The sequence below is a fragment of the Brassica oleracea genome, chromosome C7 (assembly GCF_000695525.1).
Source record: "Brassica oleracea var. oleracea cultivar TO1000 chromosome C7, BOL, whole genome shotgun sequence".
Lineage (NCBI taxonomy): Eukaryota > Viridiplantae > Streptophyta > Magnoliopsida > Brassicales > Brassicaceae > Brassica > Brassica oleracea.
The window spans coordinates 28,839,282-28,858,358 of record NC_027754.1 but is presented as its reverse complement, the minus strand read 5'-3'; the positions used below and the strand labels follow the sequence as shown (position 1 = coordinate 28,858,358).

The following is a 19,077-nucleotide window of genomic DNA, read 5'->3' as shown; positions in this document are numbered from 1 at the left end:
CGGAGCCAACTATTCTATATGAAGATAACGCGGCATGTGTTGCTCAAACGAAGGAAGGATATATCAAAAGCGATAGAACCAAACATATACCTCCGAAGTTCTTCTCATACACCCAAGAGCTCGAGAAGAATAAAGAGATTGAAGTAAGATATGTTCGATCATGCGACAATGCAGCCGACCTCTTCACAAAATCACTCCATACCTCGGTATTCAGGAACACATCCATAACATTGGGATGCGCCATCAGAAGGATCTATGACTGTTCATTTGAGGGGGAGCTTACGTGGTTGTACTCTTTTTACCTTACTATGGTTTTTCCCATTGGGTTTTCCTGGAAAGGTTTTTAACGAGGCAACAAAGACGTTAAGCGAGAGCGGATAGTGACACCGGCCCCCAAGGAGGAGTGTTACGAAAGTCAAAAGGAAGAGCCGTAATGTTTGAAATATAAAAAGATGTGGAGCCCGCTCTACTATTTGCACAGTAGATTTTTTCTCTATATAAACGATCGATTTAGAAGATCATCCCTCAACCTTCTCTTCTCTCTATAATAAACTATTTCTATCAGTATTACAAATTATACGGGTATAAATTTTACCTTTATTCAAATTCTCGCGATATAATAAAATTACAGTTATTTTCGTAACAAAAACTTTCTCGATTTGTTTTCAGACAGGCTCAGTTTTTTGATAAATGATTTAATTGTTCGGAAAAAATATTGTTACCCAAAGAAAACTGAATGTAACACAGGTGGATTACATCTAAAACATTTACGTTGTTTCAAAACTCTAAGAAATCACTTAATTCACTTTGCCACGCTCTCTCTCTAGTTTCTTAAACTACCATTTCTTCTGGCAAAACCCTAAAAGTTTACTCCAGAAGTAAAAACCAGATAACACCTAACACTGACAAGAAGTTGTGCTTTTTTACCAGATTTACATGACAAATAAGATATACCCAAACTTTTTTTTTTTCTCTTTAGATCATCAGGCTCCAGATTCATATGCCCAGAAAGTATCTGGATCGGGACAAAGAAGAGAAAAGTCCGGTACTTCCAGATTTGCGACGTGCCAGTCAAGGAATCGAGCTTGTATCGACTTGAGTAACAAGAGGACTGTTGGTAACACCCACCACTTATCATCATCTCTGCCATAAACACACCAATTTTCAGATCAAGTGATTACAAACTTTGTACAAACTGATTAAAGTTTATTACCTTATGGCGTCCCAGATGTTTGTCATCTCACTTAGTTGGTCAGCGAAAAACCCAGAATGAATGACACCGCAAATGAAAGCCACAATCTGCAATATACTTTGTGAATAAGAAGAGACCATAGAAGAGAAAACAAGGTCACTTTGTTTTGAAAAATATGTGTGTATCAACTTACGACGTTTGTTAGAGAAGTCGCGTTCCAAAGGGCGTAAATACGGGTAAGTGAGGCTCTTCTCATTTCTCTACTTAATAAAGCGTTAAGGCCAGCCGGGAATGGGCAAAGCAGAGCGAGAGGTAGAATCAGGAGGATAGCAAGAAAGGCTGCCAGGGCAAGCCAATAGAACTGAAGCAATGCAAGGAGCGTCACTGAAAGATCCGCAAGAAGAAGGATGGAGATCAAACGTAGAAGAGTATCCTGCATACACCAAATGAAGATTTTGCTTATGTTAATACCAAAGAAGAAAACAATCAGGAGAATAGTTCGTTATTTAGGAGTGGAGAATATGTAACCTGACGACCAACGGGTCGAGTATTGTTTAATAGTAGTGAAAACGGAAAAAGCAAGTCCCTCCTGTACTCCAGAGATTCTATTGAAATCTCATTGATGAGGCCTCCGTTTATTCCGCCATTGATTCTCTTCCGAGATAAGCCATGTCCAGGTTGGATCAAGTTTTGTTGCAGCTCGATAAGAGATTTGCTCGGACATGTAGAGCTGCTCCTAGAAAATGGAGTTACGAATAAGCAGGGTTTAGTTTCTTAACACTCAGAGAAGTGACAATAACTAGAGAGGCACAAATCTATCATGGCTTTACCGAGGGGTATCGTCGTCACTTCTGTTGAATGAAACTGATCGGCTTACATCGCTCATAGGAAAATCGCCCACAAAAACCAAGATACCAAGTTGGTAATATCCAGAAGCTGTAGCTTGAAACCATCCAAGCTCAATTCTTACTCCGTGGAATTCGAGTTGAGGATTTCCATGGCTGTTTATCCACCTAATTACAGGAAGTAATGCTGAACGAATTGATCCGTGCCTCACAGTCCTGAGCTGTGCATTTAAACCGGCAACAAAGCGGTGCAAAACACCTGGTGGAATGTGCTGTAATAGTGATTTGAAAGCCTTTAAAAGATTTTCAGAGTGGAGATTTTTGAAGGGAAATATAAATAGAGAGATATAAGCTAACCTGGCCAAGAAGATTTGTTAGCAGTGCGTCACTATGAAGACTGTAGGGTGACATATAACTTCCATCTCCACCAAAAAGTATGCACATTGGGAATCTTTTCTGTATAATAGAGACCATATCTACACGCTTCTCGTCACCGCCAAGAAAAAAATCTACATACGCAACCATCAGATCCGGAGTGGCTCCAACCTGTTTCGACACACAGACGGTCAAAATGCGAAGTAAAAGCAAGCTAGTTGTGAAGCAACACATATAACATTAGATTATACGAATCTGAACCTTCATGCCTTTGTAGAGAGCCCTAGATCTGCATGAGCGGAGGCAAGAGTGGTCATATTTAGATTTCACATATTCCTGAAGACGGTGTATCTTTCTCCTGCGACGCCATTGTTTCCAAGACCAGGCGCAAGGATTTGCTAGAACTAACAGAATGCTGTGCACAGACCCTTCCCACCAATCATATGCCGCGGTAGAGTTGATCTCATCAATAAATCTGTTAAAAGCATCCTCGTACCTGCAACATCATATATGTACATAGCAATGAGTGGACATGCCTTGGAATAAAAATGAGCCAAAAGTCAATGTCACATTAGTCAGAAAAGAGTAAGACTGAAAGACAGATGATTCTGGATTAGTGACATACTACTTCACGAAAATGATAAAGACATAAGAAGCAATAGTTCAGCAACTTCATTAAAACATTCTGGCGTCCAATCACAACAAAATTTGACCCAGTCAAGTTATATCCTTACACTATCTCGATGATTGCATCGGGAGGAGAGTAGGGCAGATGCCAAGGTTCCCTGAAAGTGTTTGGACCCATGAAGTACATACGATAGGCGTGGGTTTGTGTATCGTCAGACTTTGCGCCTCGGACCTAGAATGATAAGAGACAGGCCAGAGAATTCAATTGACAAATTCGTATGTCTTACAACAAAAACCGAAGATATGGGACAAGATAATTTCCGCAACACCATACCTCAGAGAGAGAAAGAAGATGGGGTAAACAATGAGCACTCTGCTGTTCAATAGAATTGGCACCATAGAAGCTTAATCTTAGCAATCTGATACTTAATGTGCTTAGCAACAGACCAAGAACCACCACCACACCAGATAGAAGAAGAGCAAAGGGAAATGGCCCCCCAAATGCATAAACAAGCTCTTCCAGAGGTGTATAGCAGTTTGGTAATCTATACTTGTCAGATACACATTTATAGGGACAAACAGGTTCACTAACTCCTCCTGCAGGCTCAATGCGCCTCCCATCAGCATACATCACAGTTAAGAAGAAACAAGGGATCCAGGGATGGAAGAGCAAGAGAACTATAAGATAATATACCTCGTACGTATACAAATTTTGCACGACTTGGAAGATGTTCAGGCGGGCAGGGTGTACAAAGACGTTTGTCAGAGCCTTCAACATTCTTGAATGTCCCGATGGGGCATTCCTGAAACAACAGTTGAAAGCCAGAAAATAGAGAAGTGTCAAGCACAAGCAAACAAAGCAGAGATTTGCAACGGTGGTAAAAACTATTGGGTCTTTTAATTTCGTAGTCTGTTACACCCATTTTGTTGCTAAAATTAAGGATAAGCAGAATTGGTAAAAAGTTACGACATATATGGCCAGCGCTGATATAACTAACAGCATAATAAACCATACGACTTACCAAGCAAAATGTACCATAGAGTCCCTTTGGACACTTTTTTCCAGTCATCGTTCCCTCTTCCCCGAAACGGCCTCCATTGTCCCCTGCACCTCCTCTGAAGACATCATAGAGGAAGCATTTTTGCATATTAAAAACATATCTGTCAGATTCTAGAATCTAGAGCTCCAAGATAGATCCAAATTTAGCATAAAGAAAATAATATAGGGCCTATAGGCAGAGTATCACGTACCAAACACTAATAACTATCCTCTCAAATCCATGGTGATGTATAGTAATACGAATCTACGTATATATGCATGTTTATACCCCGGTAACTACAAAAGACCCACAAAGTAGCATGACAATTGTGCATACCTATTACTAATGGACCCTTTAACAGTTGCAACAGGAAAATACTCGTCACCAGTGTGTAACATGTCCCAGTGAAAGTGAAGTCTTCCCCCTCCACCCCCACCACCCCCAATAGGTCCACCTCGCCCTCCTCGAACTGTTAGAGATGAATTCTTTGAGAGTTCAAGCATCTGAAGGAAAAGAAGAATCGTCCCACCAGATCCTCCACCAACTCCACCAACCAAAGATCTGTTAGCCTTCGTTATTGGCTCTCCAAGGCTTTGGCCATCAGAGCTTAGAGATCCACGGAGATTAAGCGTCAAAAGAGGAAAGTGGATGGAGCCAATTACTGAAAAAATGGAAAACAAATTTGTACATGTGACATGACAGAGTCAGCTGAGTAAACAGATAGTTCATAGTCTACTACTGTTGAATGCCAGTTTTTCTAAAACAATAGAAATAGAAAAATAGTACTGACCAATCATCCCTCCACCAATCACATTCCCATATGAATTATCTGGACTTTCAGCTCCGCTCCCTAACTCACAAGGAAAATCCGGATCGCCGTATGTATGACCTCCATTGCACACTCTCCCATTAAAAATGCCTGATCCTCCTCGCCCTCCATGCCCAGCACCACTACCAGCCCCATTCGAATAAAGTCCTTTCCCCAGTCCCCCACTACAACCTGTCATAGGAATTTAATGCATAGAATCCAAAACCACATTAATCTTCTTAAATACGTAGAAAGGTATTAAAATGTTAACGACATGGCGAAAGTATGGCTGCAAAAGGGCAAACTGCTATAGAAATTTGTTGTAAAGGGATGGAAAATTGATTTATGTACCAAATCCAGATGCGCTGATCAAGCCTTCATCGGTAACCACTACCGTTCTTGCCCTATGGATTTGAATTATGCTTCCTTTAACAAATCCACTCACAAGAATGTCCTCAACACGACATATCTAGAAATTAAAAGGTTGAAGATTATTAAAATTTTGAAGCTATAAATTAAAGAAAAGAATTTGTAAGAAGCAGTCAAGTCTAATTTCACTCAAGGAGAATATCACAAAAAAGACTAACTATGCACAGTAAGGTCTTACATGATAATGGAACTCACAATTATTTTGGCTCATAATATAAGCAAAAAGTTACGATCAGCCCAATAATTTATTAATACTATTTAGAGTCTTTACTTGTGTTACTACCTAGTAAGTAGTACAAAGTCTATACATCACAAAGTTTAACTCGTGTCAGAAAGATAACTTTGAGCCATCGAGGTACTTTATCAAACTTACCTGAAGGGAAAAGGATAGTGTATAATTGACATGGCAATCATCCGGCGGACTTATCAAGTCTATTGGGCATGTCTTGCTTTCACAAAGGGAACGAGTAACCCTGTAAGAAAGAAAGAAAGAGACAAGTGTTTCAATAATTAAGTCCAGTACTAATCACCCTCACAAAATATAATGCAAACGTATAGGAAGTAATACTCACGCGTTTTTGCTTTCGTCGTCGTCGAGTGGCGCTTGTAGCATAGAACCTGGTCCAACCTGCAAAATTAAGGAACTGAAAAAGAGTTTTGCATACTCCACCGATGACTATGTCTAAATGTTTGTAATAGACAGAAAGAAACATGATCGATAACAACATAGATGATCATGGTAGATAGATATAAACAAATCAACAGAACTTGGACGAGACAATCATGTTTAGATAATACTTTCTTACAGTTATGTTGTAAAACTGAGATAAGGAAAGTCTCTGGCCTTTAATTGCATCCCCAGGACCCGTGAGTGTCAACATTCCTTGACCATATACACCCAAGTTCGCATTAGAAGTAATGACGGATTTTTCCTACAATAATAAGAAGTCAAGACCTGTCTTCCAGTTCAACCAAAGGAAGAAAAAAGAGACATGATAAGTTTTACAAGTATACCGTTAGAACTGCAAGGTTGCGAACTTCAAGGACAGAGGAAGGCACTGCAGGGTTCCCTTCACCATCAATTTTAATTACAGAATTCAACATGAGCAGCATCTTCGTAACAAGCCGTAATGCACCATAAACCTTCATTTATGGACAAAATAACTTAACAAGGCATAGAGAAAAGCAAGACAGTAAAGGAGAACCAATATTATTACTGTACGGTTAGGAACAATAACCTGCCTTTATAACGGAGTTACTCATTAAAAGCTCTTCTGCCACAAGCTCGAATTCTGAAATTGGATACTTTGATAGCCCGAAGACAATGCTGCTTCCTCGATAAAGGCTGATTTGCCCTCTGACCTTTACAATCAGAAAAGTAAGAAAAGAATAAACATTTAGGGGTAGTGCCGAGTCGAAGTATTTTTAAAGAAAGAGAGACCAAGGAGCTTATTAATACCCCAAATAACGAAAAGAACTAACAATTGAAAGGTCAACAGTTAAAAGAAAGCATATAGAAAGTCATCCATATTCTAATAAATAACTTATATTAAAAATTGTACGCGGATCACAAAGGAATCAGGGCAGAGAAGATCATTCAGGAAATGAACTGACCTGCATTCTGGTCCACAGCAGCGGAACCAAAACTTTTGCATGATTATCCACATAGATGTTTGACCACAGAGGCCTTGTAGGAAAATCAAGCAAAGGAGTTTCTGTGTCTGTAGTCATGTTATCATTTCCAACCCTTAAACTAAATAACTCTGCGTTAAAGTATGTTCCAGCAGCTCCAGCATTTTTGGGGCACCCAATACTTGCACCGCCTGCAGTCATATGAAAATAGAACCAAATAATTTAGCACGGAACACAGCCCAAAATAGAGAACTATATACACAGGAAACTAGAAAGGACATCAAGTATTTGCCCATAGAAAGGTTCACAACTACAGGAAAGCGCAAGTAACGAGATTCAAGCGGATGATAAATACAGCCTGTAGAAAACCTATGACACACTTGCATGAGCCCAGTTAGGCAGCAAAAGAAATACAAACCATGAACAAGAACTCTGACATCTTCTTGTATGCTGTAACAGTCAAGGGAGATCCTTCCTCCACCACCTCCACCCCATCCCCTCCCACCTGATGCCGATATTTTACCATAACCCTTCCTACATATCCAAAAGACACATGAGAAAGACCAAACTCCAGCAAAAGACACAACACTTTAGATGGACTTACAGCTTCACCGCACGAATACAAATACTTCCTCCAGATCCACCACCACCTTCCTCACCACTATCACCACCATCAGCAGCAACAGAACCATTCAACACCACCGTATCCTTCATCACAAGCTTAACACGGCCTCCACCTTTCCCTCCCGCCTTCAGCCTAAAACCTCCCTCACTCCCATAGCTCCACGGCTCATGCAAAGACGACCACGAATAAACATCCCCACCCCAATAAGTCGACACATTGCTCTTCACACACGAAGCACCTCTCCCACCGTGTCCTCCCCCCGCACCATCCGTACCAAACGGCGTTCCGCTAGTCTGAGAAGGCGGCGCTCCACCCAGCGCCGTCGTGTAGATAGAAGAGTTCCCATCCATGGTTAAGTTAACAGCCGCGAGAACCACCGAGCCGGCGACGATCCTCGCCGATTGGCCGACGTGGATGTTCCCGGAGACGTTGAAGGTGATCGTGCATCCTTGGACGGGGCAATCGACGGAGACGTGCGCGAGGACGTTGAGGTTCCCCGTCCCGAAGACGCGAACATCGGAATCGAATCGGAGATTTGAGTTTAGCGTGCAGGTGGTGTTCAACGATCCAACGCCGTCGAGATCCTGACACGTCACGGGCTCAGTGGAGAGATACTGTGGCGTGGTGGACACCAGAAGGATGCACAAGAGGATGAGTTCGAGCATATCGAATCAGTCACCGAGATGAGCTTACACTAGACGACATCTAAGTAAAGAGTTCGATTTTCTGTATCCACTTCGGAGCTATCATGTGAATCTGATGAACCTGAATCGAGAGAAGGAAGGAAGGAGAATCTGGGATTTGATTTGGATCTTCAGCAGATGTGAGGTCAATAGATTTTCTTTTATGTTTTACTTCGCTTTCCTTTTCCTTTTCCTTTTCCTTTTTCTTTCAGAGAGAGAGAGAGACTGTTATGGAGTTGAAGCTACGCTTGGATCATATGTACAGCTGTCCTCAGTATCAAAGATAAACACTATGCGCTTCTTTTTTCTTGTTGTTACAGTTGTATATTTTGATTTTCTCTGATGAGAAATAACTAAAGTTAGTAAATACGTAAAATCAAATTTGTTTTTATTTATTTTTATTTCTCACTTTATTGTTCCCCTTATTTTAATAGGCAGAAAATTGAATAAACGAAGTTCACGACATCGATCAATATGTTTCCATAATTTACGAGACTGTTAATGCAACCGTTACGAACGTCTTTTCTTTTGTCTAGTAGATTAATAAACTAGAGGCGGTCAAGGCATAGTATCAGAGATTCAGAGAAAAACAAATCAAAGATTGACTCGTACATGTCTATTTTAGCTTAATTTTATTAGAAATCGGTCGGCTCGTGGCAAAATCCTGACGTCAAACTCCTATAACGCCAGGGAAAATGTGTCATAGCTCAGATTAATTTATCTAGTAACGTACAACAGATTTGGAAAATGAATTTATACTTCGCTTGTTACAATATTGAATGAATAATAAATTTCAGTCGTGTTAAAAGCCAAAATCAACGGAGATGACGATGATGATAATTAGGGAAACTTTAAAAAAGATTGGCCCTGCCAGATTCTGAATCTAGTGACCAGAGCGAGCAGTTATAAAGCTCACGGCATCTCGCATTTCCATTTTTTTCTCTAAAATTTCAATCCGTGAGAAAGTCCCTTTCAGATATTTGTTTGATTTTAAAGCTAAAGTTAAAACCTCGATAGTGGTTCAATAGCCAATATATGAGAGTTTCTTGTATGTTGAGATTAAACCAAAAGCAACAGATGGAGCGTTCCGTGTGGTTTCTTATAAACTTATGGGTCCACTGGGACTTCGACAAACACCGCCTCCCGTCGAGTTGACACATGTTCAAGGTTACAAGGAACCGGTGGCCAGTGGAAAACTTTTACAACCGGGGTCAATCTTATATAAAAATGAGTATTTTTAGTTGGGATAATGTGAACTTCACAAAATATAGAGGTCACTTGAAAATTTATTCCGGAATCAGTACATAAATTTGAGCGGCTAGCAAAAATAGACGAATGTAAAACAATATCAATATTTCATTGTTTTCATTAGCCACTGCCAAAGACTATTTTACCCATACCCAAACCAACTCGGCTTTTCTTTTGGTGTCGACCACCTCTACCACCCCCCACCCACCCACGTATCAAACTGAAAATAGGTGTTTATGAATATCCAAAGCCAAAAACTGGATTGGAAACTAAGCCTTCTCTCTCTTAACACACTCTCATCTTTGAGAGAGAGAAGTGTGATTTCCGGTACACCAGAGTTATTCCGATTTGTGCCAGAATTTCAACTTTTTGTTTTTTTTGTTTATAGTTTTTAATTCTCTTCTTTTTGTTTACTCTCTTTGGTTCTTCAATCTGATGCTTAAAAGAGAGAGAAGGAGATTTTTTTGCTTTGAAGAGAACTTTCAGCTGTGTGAATACGCTTGTTTCTCTCTTTCCAAACCAAATACAATACAGCTTGGTGAATGAGTCTAATAATCAGGATCACATTCTTGTCTCTTGATGGATCTTTCAGCCATCTCAACACTTCATCAAACCCCTGTGGAGGAGTAAGCTGCATCCGAGAAGTAAAGAACATCCAAATCTGATTGCTAAAGGAGCAATCGAAAAACAGGTGTTGCCGGTTCTCATCATGACCTGCGCATAGTACACAGTTCGAAGGAACCGACAATCCCCATCCAATAAGGCGATCTCTCGTAAGCATTCTGTCACGAGCAGCCACCCAAGTCAGGAACGCATGCTTCGGTATTCTACCTTGGAACCACACCACTCTGTGCCAAAACGCTTCTATTGGATAAGGATGAAGTGCTCTCCATGTATCACCAATTGAGAAATTGCCTGTTCCGCGCCCAACCTCTGGATACCAGACATATCTATCAGCTCCTGTGCACTTGGCAGACAGTTCTTCAACAGTAGAATTAAAATATTACACGGCAAAAAACAAATATACAATCCCAGAGGATTCAGGGACCAAGACTTCTCCCCGGGTTACTTAGGTGCATTACCTCTTGCTGCGTTAAGCGACAGCCAGAATGTCAGGTACCTTACAAGCACCCGGAAGCCAACCAGATGTTTGTTTGGAGCCGTGATAGCGCGATACCAAGCTGCTGAATATGCAAAAAGGGTGTTTACATACCCGTTGCATTCAAGCTTTGCATGTGTCATCTTTAGCCATTGTGAGGAAGTTTTGGGTTTTGTGAGCCTTGGTTAGGAGGTTGAGATTGCTGTGGGCCTGAAAGGTTTATTGGCTGGGTGTAGTGTGAGAAAGGCTGTGAGTAGAGTGAATTTAGGAGACCCTGAGCGACAAAGAGTCATTCGCATCTTTTAACCAGAAACATGTTTCCATAGCATCTGAGACATCATTTGTTTCTCTGAGTTTTACATATAGTGTGTATTTTCTATAAATGAACCCACAATCTTCACATTTTCTAAAAAACATTTTCTGTTAATTGTTCACACCAAAAAGGACAAATTTGAGACTGAAGATCAGGATTGTTCACACCAAAAGGATTTTGTTGCCCATCATCCTTGAATGAGTCGATAAAGCCAATTTGGGTGAAAAGACTATACCAGCGTACTATAGTAGCGTTGTCCCAAGTAATTGTACTCTTCTTTCCACATTAAATTAGTATCAAAATTAAATTGGTATTCTCCATATTGTGATTCTTAACACAAATAATAACTTTTTAGTGTCCAATTAATGTATTAATATAATATATGGTTTGCTATATTAACAAAATACAACAATCTTTGTTCATACTAAGGTTTAAAGATTTCCTTGTATTCTCCCAAACATATAGTTACAAATTCGACTAAATAATTAATTTTATCATATTTTAATATGGAATTAGTTGGTCTACTAAAGTTGTATGTCTTTAGATTAATGTCTTGCAAGTTGCAACAGTTCAATAGGCGGGTTCTAACTCAATATCTTACCAATCAAAAGCACCAAAAAGTTAACTAAGGAGAAAAAAAATATAAGGCCATCATCATCCTCAGTGAGATACCTAATAGAGTTTCTCAAAAAAAAAAATTGATTGTTAAAAAATTATGATAGTTGAAAAAGTTGAGTAAGGAAATTCTTTAAAACTTCTCTTACAATATCTCTAAAAACAACTTCAAAATTTCAAATATTAAACTTTATATACTGCAAAAGCAACTTCAAAAATTCAAATTTTGAAGTTTTGAACAGTAGAATTTTATATTTTAAGTTTCCTATTTTCTAGTCCTTTCAATTATCTATCTTACTAGGGGGTTTTTCGAGCTACGCCCGGATTTTTTCCTATAATATTAGATTAATTTTTATATTTATATTTTAAAAACGAACAAATATGATATACACTGAAACTTGTTAGAGAATTATAAACATAAATGCAAATTTAAATCTATTTGAAATAATTTGTTGTCTAAATTATAAGTTAAGATCTATATATATTCTTTATCTTGGTTATTTATTTTTATGTAAAACAATTGTAAAGCTTATAATTAGTATTGTATAAATTTTGATTGGTTTTAAAATTATCAAGTTTTATTTTTGTACTTGTCTTTAAAAGAAAGTACCACCGACTTGTATACCGGTTCTTTATTTGTTGTCTTCAATTTATCATTTTAACAAAAATAATTTTGTCAACCTTTTTAACCAAAATTTAAATTTAACATTTATTGTTGCTATTTAATTTCTGTGTTTTTTTAAGTTTGTTTGTGATAGAAAGAAAATTTTGCTTCATGATTTGAAATATTTTTAGTTGTAAATTTATAGAAGGTTTACTTTCTTACCGTTGTTGATGTAATATTAATTTTACAGTTTCTTATTTTAATTATTTAATTAATCAGATTTTTTGAAAATAATTTTGAATATTAATACTATTATTTGATGTTCTAATTTTTTTCTGTTTGTTGGGTAGTGTTTGTGTGCTCGGTCATCCCTTTATGCAAGGCTGAGATACTTGCTCAAACATGGTCTTGAATGACTTCTCGAAAACATGTATGAGTGAGGACTTCAGACCAAACTTAAAAGCTTTCTTAAATTTATAAATGGTAGATATATACAAAAATTATCACCGTCTGAGGTTTGAAATTAGATTTTTAATCAAAAATCTGAAGAACTCTTAACATATATCTGATTAAACACATTGCATAGACGTTTTGTGTGCTTCTGAAAATGATTTATACACAAAAACGGTTTAAGAATTCTAACTCCTACAGTTTGATCCTACCCTACAATCTGAGTTGCAAACCTACAAACTGCATTATTATTATTCTCGTATTTGCCTCACTTCTTCTTTTGTGTTTATGACCTTTTTTTTTAGGTTCCATGACCTTTGTCTATGATGCTTTGAAAGTATTGTGTACAAACTCAATATTAAATTTTACTGTAGTTATACACATTCTAAGTTATTATCCAGGCTACACATGTTTATATTAATAATTTGTTTTATATTTATAATAATTTTAAAATTATCAAAATAGAAGATCGTTTTTAAAATTGTAACCTTTTAATTAACTACCATTTTCTATTTTTGGATATATATATATATATATATATATACATAAATTGTGTTTTAAATGTACTTTTCATATGTAATACACATTATGTAAATATTTTTTTTGTATATGTAATCTTATGATATAATATTTTATAATCACATTTAATATGAGTAACATATACTAATTATTGAATAAAATTAAATTGCATCTTTTTCTCCAAAAAAATAACTGTTTAAATAAAATATGTTATATAAATATTGAATAATTTGAACACTAATTGTTTTTGTTACATGATATTATTATTAGCATATTGTTTACAGTTCCATAATCTTAAAATATGACTGCTGCTACTGCTGTTTAGAAGGACTATGCTTTTGATTTCGAATTGCCTAATTCTTGATCCATTGGTTATAACAAATTTGGTTTAGTGTCCTAAACTTTTGAGAGTTCCAAAGATGCTTCTTAAATCTTTACTACAACATTTACTTTTACATGAAAGCTTCCACATTTGGTTAACATATTACATAGTATAATGTATACCAGTGTGTAATATCCTTTTCTCTCTTCTTAACCCAACGCACAATCCAGAAGGGGAGAGCGGCCAGGGCGTTGCCAGTATTTTCTTTGGCCAATGGAGGCAAAGTGTTTATACTAACCTCTAATATGAGGGGAGGGAAAGGGGGGGGGGGCAATAAATCTAAAGGTCTCTTAAATGTAAGAAGGACAGGAGCAAGGCATTCTTATGGGAGAGAAAAAAAACTGTAAGCCTCTATTGATCTGAGAGAGAGTAAGTTTCTAGCTACACTCCTTCCTCCACTTCAGAAAGAAATAATGATGTGTTCTTGACACTGAAACCAATTGTTTGTTCTTGGTTACCATTTACTTCTATGTCCTCATTCAGATACGTTACTTGAAACTGTTTTAGATTGTTTCCATCAAAGTCAGCTTGAATCCACAGATCATTAACGTCTTTTGTCGTGAGTCCACTGTGATAGAAACCTATGTCCATCAATGTCCGTCAAATCGAGTTGTATTGGGAAATAGAAGCAAAATAGGATAGAGAAACTTACGTGAACATTCTCAGATGAATAAGAAGGTCCATAAATTGGGTCACCATCATTGTCGTTATTTTCAGAAAGGCAAAAGCATCCTCAGCGGTTAGTGAAGCTCTTCTCAATAGATACTGCAAAGCAAACTCGTCACATGTTAATGGAGGTAGACAATAAAACTGTCTCATAAAAGCTTTACACAAATAATTCTGATGCAAGAAACATTCTTCTACATAAGAGAAACTTGAAGAGATCTGCCATAAACATGCCTTACTCCAACTTGTACTTTCCGACGAAATTCCGACGGATGTAAAGCAGTCCGTCGGAATTCCGTCGGTATTGTCCAATCTCAAACGGCTATACAACGGTCATATATATTTGTCGGTCACATGGTTCGTCGGAAATTCGTCGGAAAATTCCGACGGAATTCCGACGACTGTACTGTTAATCGGAATGTCGTCGGAAATTTGTCGGAATACACCGACGAACTTCCGACGACTACAACGGTTACATTTTTTTATCGGAATCTCGTCGAAAAGTCGGCGGAAAATTCCGACGAGGCGGAAATTCGTCGGAAGTTCGTCGGTATATTCCGACAAATTTCCGATGACTACAACGGTTACATTTTTTATCGGAATGTCGTCGAAAAGTCGTCGGAAAATTCCGACGACTTCAAATTTTTGGATTTCGTTGGAAATTGGTCGGTAATCCGTCACAAACGTCCGACGACATTGATTTCCGTCGGAACCTCCGTCGGAATTCGACGTATTTTCTTGTAGTGTGTTTGTAGAAACTTTCTATACCGATTTGGATTTAGAAGCAATATGAAATCAACAGCGCATGTTACCCCAGTGATTCATGTGGCATACCCACCGTGAAGCCAAAATGACAAAAAACAAAATACAGCATACCCAAAGTTTTATCATAATAAAGAAAAACAGTGACCTTGTACACTTCTGAATCTCTGTACCGATGAGCAGTGTCGTAAGGACAAAGCCTTGTGGTTTGAGAAACTGGTAGACATGCCCTCGCTTACTGTTCAATCTCTGCCACAAAAGTAGAAAAAAACTGAGCAGTAAAAAAAATCAGTATCTTCGTTCTTTAGATGTAACACATGAAAAGTCCTAAAACCTAGACTTGGTGGTGGCTACCAGCAAAGTATATTATGCACTTGGACTGAGATTGACGTCCTTCAGAAAGGTGCAAATCATCAACAGTGATAGTGAAGGGATTGATATAACAAAGATTTAGAGATTGAAACATTGTACATGCTGCAATCTCTTACCAGTTACTATAGACAGTGTTGAATCATGATGAAAGAGAAAATGAGTGTTGATGATTAAAACTTGTTGGTGAGCATCGTACTGTAAGGAAGAACTGATTTTACATGTAGCAACAGCACGGCTCAGTCTAAAGTACTCCTTATGTACAACCGTGGGAAAAAACTAATTGCCAATCAGAAGAAGAGAAGGAAACACACATTGATCCATCTGTTGATTGAAAAGTTGAAGAATGAGGCTAGAAAGAACATGAAGCAGCTTCACAAAAATTGAAAGACACTAATATCACAAAATGAGCAAAATTATCGGGTTAGAACATATTTCATACATGATCATATATAAGAAGAAGCTCCAGACCAATAACGAAACTACCTTTAGTTGTGGTCCTCGGTTTCCAGAAGTTGATTAACCGAAACGTAGCTTCGAGTGTCTTAGCTTCGAGTGTCTTTGGACATGAGCAACATCATTTTAGAGCAGAGATGTAGGGGCTTTGTCGGTTGATTTCCTCATTCTGTCATCGTTTTCTCTGAAAATTTGGTTAGCTTAAATAGAGGTAAGGGGAGAAGCAAAGAAGAAGGGAGATATATAATTGTGGAGCTAATGGAAGGGAACAGATTCATGTCGTTTGGGTTATGATAAGCACATGAACTTTATGAGACTTAGATGCGGAGGCGAAGGAGAATCGGAAGTGGTGTAACGGTGTGCTTTGGAGGAAGACGAAACGGAGAGGTCCGAGTCAATTTTGTGTTGTCCGAATGAACGAATGACGTGGTAAATTAGAGACATTTGATTGGTTGATTTAATATGTGGACGTGGACACTCTAGATGCTATAGCTCAATCCATTTTCTATATTGGGATTATTCTCGAGCAGAGTAGCTAACATTAAACTCTCGAGCTTCCAATTGTAATTAATTTCCAAGGTAAATTCAGGATTGCACTGCTTAAACTCTTAATTTGCACATGATAGTATATATAAGAATAAGATCATCAAGAGCAGAATCGAAGGAGTATAAGCAGCATAAGATTGTGTAAACCTTATAAACGCAGCACCCATATGACATGAGATAAAGGAACATAGACGACAACGGGCTCACCAAGTTCCTTAAATGGCACATGCCTTAATTTTTTTTTATCAGCACCTTTAACATCAGTCGGTAAATCTACGTTGAAGTTTGCATCCTCTTGTCTTCTACGATCAGGAAGAATTGTTCACGTACATGATGGAAGAATGGCTGTTTAGAGTAGATTTCTGACAATATATTTTAGAAACTCTCGGGAGTCTTCTGGTACGCTTTGACCATAACTTCTCACTTCTTTCAAGGGTTTTACTTGATTCTGCAGAGACCAGACCACAGTCACATCATTTACAAGTGATTACTACATAATTATTAAAAATGATATTTACTCATGCAACTGCACATGTATATCAGTAATAGCACGATTAGCTTGAAGCTGAAAGAAAGAATTGCTGAGAAGATTCTTAGTATTACCATTTTCACTCCACAATTGATTTAGAAGCATGTTATTATAGCTCAAATGGAAGACCCTTAAGAAAATAAGAAACAAAACAGTCTAGGTCGATCAGTGGGTTAATCATTTTACATCTTATGGATATAATATATACTATCAGATACTTACTAATGAACATAAACAAAAAAATTATTACTTCCTTTGAGAATCGTAGCAACAGTGGTCTCCACCTTCTCATTATCAGGATTATAATACTATACAAACAAATTGAGAGTAATTTTAATAGAATAAGCAAAACGTGTTTTGGACAGGAAGCTAAAACCTTCGTTCTCAAAAATGAGATGTGGCTTTTAGCCTTGCCTCAATCTTGTTCCATTTTTGAAGAACCCCGCGAGCACCCTGTTAATTTGTATTGAGAAAAGCTATAGAGCCAACCAATCCAAAGAAAAAGAGTTACATAAAGAGCAAGAAAGTGTTTGTGAATGTACTACTTACACTTTCTTCGATGATGACAGAGCCTTTTTAGTTTTTTTTCTCGAGAAAGGGACGGCTCTGCATAAATATCCATGATCCTGTAGCACAAAGCTCTTTGAAGTGTTTCATGATCATATGGTGAGATATGACGCTAAGCCGAGGGAAATCACATAACAGCGCAAGCTGGAACGCATCAAGTACATTCTCAGTGTTACGCAAACCATGTTGTAAAAGACATCCACAGAGCGTTTCAGCTGACGAACCACGTACGCGTGAGACGGAAGCAGCAAATTCATCAAAAAAAAGTCAGATTTAATCTTTACTAAAAGAATGTTAGAAGAAGGGAAGCAATATTTTGTACTAAGAGTAATGGAAACAAATAAAAACGCGTACCACAGATTGATTGAGACTGTATGCAACTTGCCATGTCTTTTTTTTTTTGGGTGAAATGTTAAATTTATATTAATGAGAGAAGAACTTTAGAGTTTATGTACATAAAGAATCATAAGAATGAGACTAGCCTACGAACCCTGCTGCAAAGAATCCCACCGTCCACGAAACCATCTTTGGAGCAGTCCCAACAATTTGGGATTCTCAAAGTATCTAGTAGACATGATCCTCAGTTTAACCGTTTTCCACTGTTTTTGGCCTCCCCATATGCCTCCTGTCATTTCTCTCCTTCCATATGTAATAGATTGCAGTCTGAAACACCATTCTCAACAGGATATAGTCCAGCTTCTCGTATCGGAGTTCCACTAACTGAGCAAGCGATGTCTCCCAATCTGGATCAGCCTCCGCTAGCAAGAGGTCTCCTACGACTGCTAACCACACAGTGAATGTGTACCGGCAAGCGAAGAAGAGATGGTCTCTTGACTCGTTTGGCTCGCCACAGAACAAGCAGCTCTGTACCACGCCCCATTGAGCCATTCGCGTTCCTGTAGATAGCCTATCGCGAAATGCTAGCCAAGTGATAAACACGAACCGGGGCACTCCCTGCGCAAACCAAACGACCTTACTCCAACTTGCCATGTCTTTTGGCCTACTTTTGATATCACAGTCGATCCCTGTTAATTTAAAAACATAAAAGAGACAGATTTAGTTTGTATTCGGTTAATTAAAGATCTGAACTACACAACGAATAAGTTTTATAAGTAGAGAGCTTTACAATAGTATTTGCACGAACTTTTGAAGACGAAGATAGCAATAGGAATTTGAAGAGGTATTCCAGAGGCTGTACGAACTTGAATAAGGGATGAAGAAGGTGGGTTAAGCTGAAATTAAGATATGAATAAATAAATGATTGGATGATTGAGAGTAAATACTTAATATTTATAACTCCAACGAAACGGAGAGTTGCAGAAATCAATCGGCAACACCATGGAGAAGTGGAAGAGGCTAATCGATATTGACGGTCCTCATTGGGTGAAGAAGGAGAGTTGGTCTTATGGCTACAAGAAAATATTAACAGGCCATACTCAGCCCGTGTAAATTCTATGCTGCGTAAGAGCATAATTTTTTTTTTTTTTTTTTTTTTGGTTTTTGGTTGATTAAAAAAAAAAAAAAAGTTAAAAATGAACCATTTCCGGGCCGCCATATGTCAGTGGGGCCCGCGAACAGTGTAAACAACCGGCGCTTCCTGCGCTTAAACAAGCGCTCTGTTTCCTTTTTTTTTTTTTAAAGCTAAGCACCGGGGTAAGCACCCCGGTTAATGCTGCTCTAAAGAAACGTATACGTG

The 19,077-nt window shown here is 38.1% G+C and overlaps 2 protein-coding genes and 1 long non-coding RNA gene across 6 annotated transcripts; all 3 read right to left on the bottom strand.

The window, feature by feature from the left end:
• Positions 1-699: 699 nt before the first annotated feature.
• Positions 700-8,500, bottom strand: LOC106305992. Of its 2 annotated transcripts, none has more exons than XM_013742437.1 (22): positions 7,553-8,500; positions 7,367-7,482; positions 6,931-7,139; positions 6,559-6,678; positions 6,331-6,459; positions 6,123-6,248; positions 5,889-5,944; positions 5,690-5,789; positions 5,239-5,356; positions 4,870-5,079; positions 4,416-4,740; positions 4,062-4,155; positions 3,734-3,842; positions 3,374-3,636; positions 3,147-3,271; positions 2,674-2,908; positions 2,395-2,583; positions 2,023-2,309; positions 1,721-1,922; positions 1,386-1,625; positions 1,214-1,299; positions 700-1,143 (listed from the first exon to the last, which is right to left on the bottom strand). In XM_013742437.1, the coding sequence occupies exons 1-22, from the start codon at positions 8,236-8,238 to the stop codon at positions 984-986; spliced, it is 4,185 nt and encodes a 1,394-aa protein (XP_013597891.1). In that variant the 5' UTR covers positions 8,239-8,500; the 3' UTR covers positions 700-983. The 2 variants fall into 2 exon arrangements, with proteins under 2 accessions (XP_013597891.1, XP_013597890.1); XM_013742436.1 differs by having other exon boundaries at positions 1,721-1,928; positions 7,553-8,499.
• A 1,443-nt stretch (positions 8,501-9,943) lies between these two features.
• On the bottom strand, positions 9,944-10,746 carry LOC106303020. The gene is made up of 2 exons (XM_013739398.1): positions 10,587-10,746; positions 9,944-10,485 (listed from the first exon to the last, which is right to left on the bottom strand). Exons 1-2 carry the CDS (start codon positions 10,744-10,746, stop codon positions 9,944-9,946), a joined length of 702 nt encoding a protein of 233 aa, XP_013594852.1.
• Positions 10,747-16,418: 5,672 nt separating this feature from the next.
• On the bottom strand, positions 16,419-18,778 carry LOC106304719. Of its 3 annotated transcripts, none has more exons than XR_001262817.1 (5): positions 18,508-18,778; positions 17,736-18,406; positions 17,364-17,596; positions 16,889-17,267; positions 16,419-16,733 (listed from the first exon to the last, which is right to left on the bottom strand). It is a non-coding gene; the product is annotated as an uncharacterized LOC106304719 (long non-coding RNA). The 3 variants fall into 3 exon arrangements; XR_001262818.1 differs by having other exon boundaries at positions 17,364-18,406; positions 18,508-18,582; positions 18,665-18,778; XR_001262816.1 differs by having other exon boundaries at positions 17,364-18,406.
• Positions 18,779-19,077: the final 299 nt, after the last annotated feature.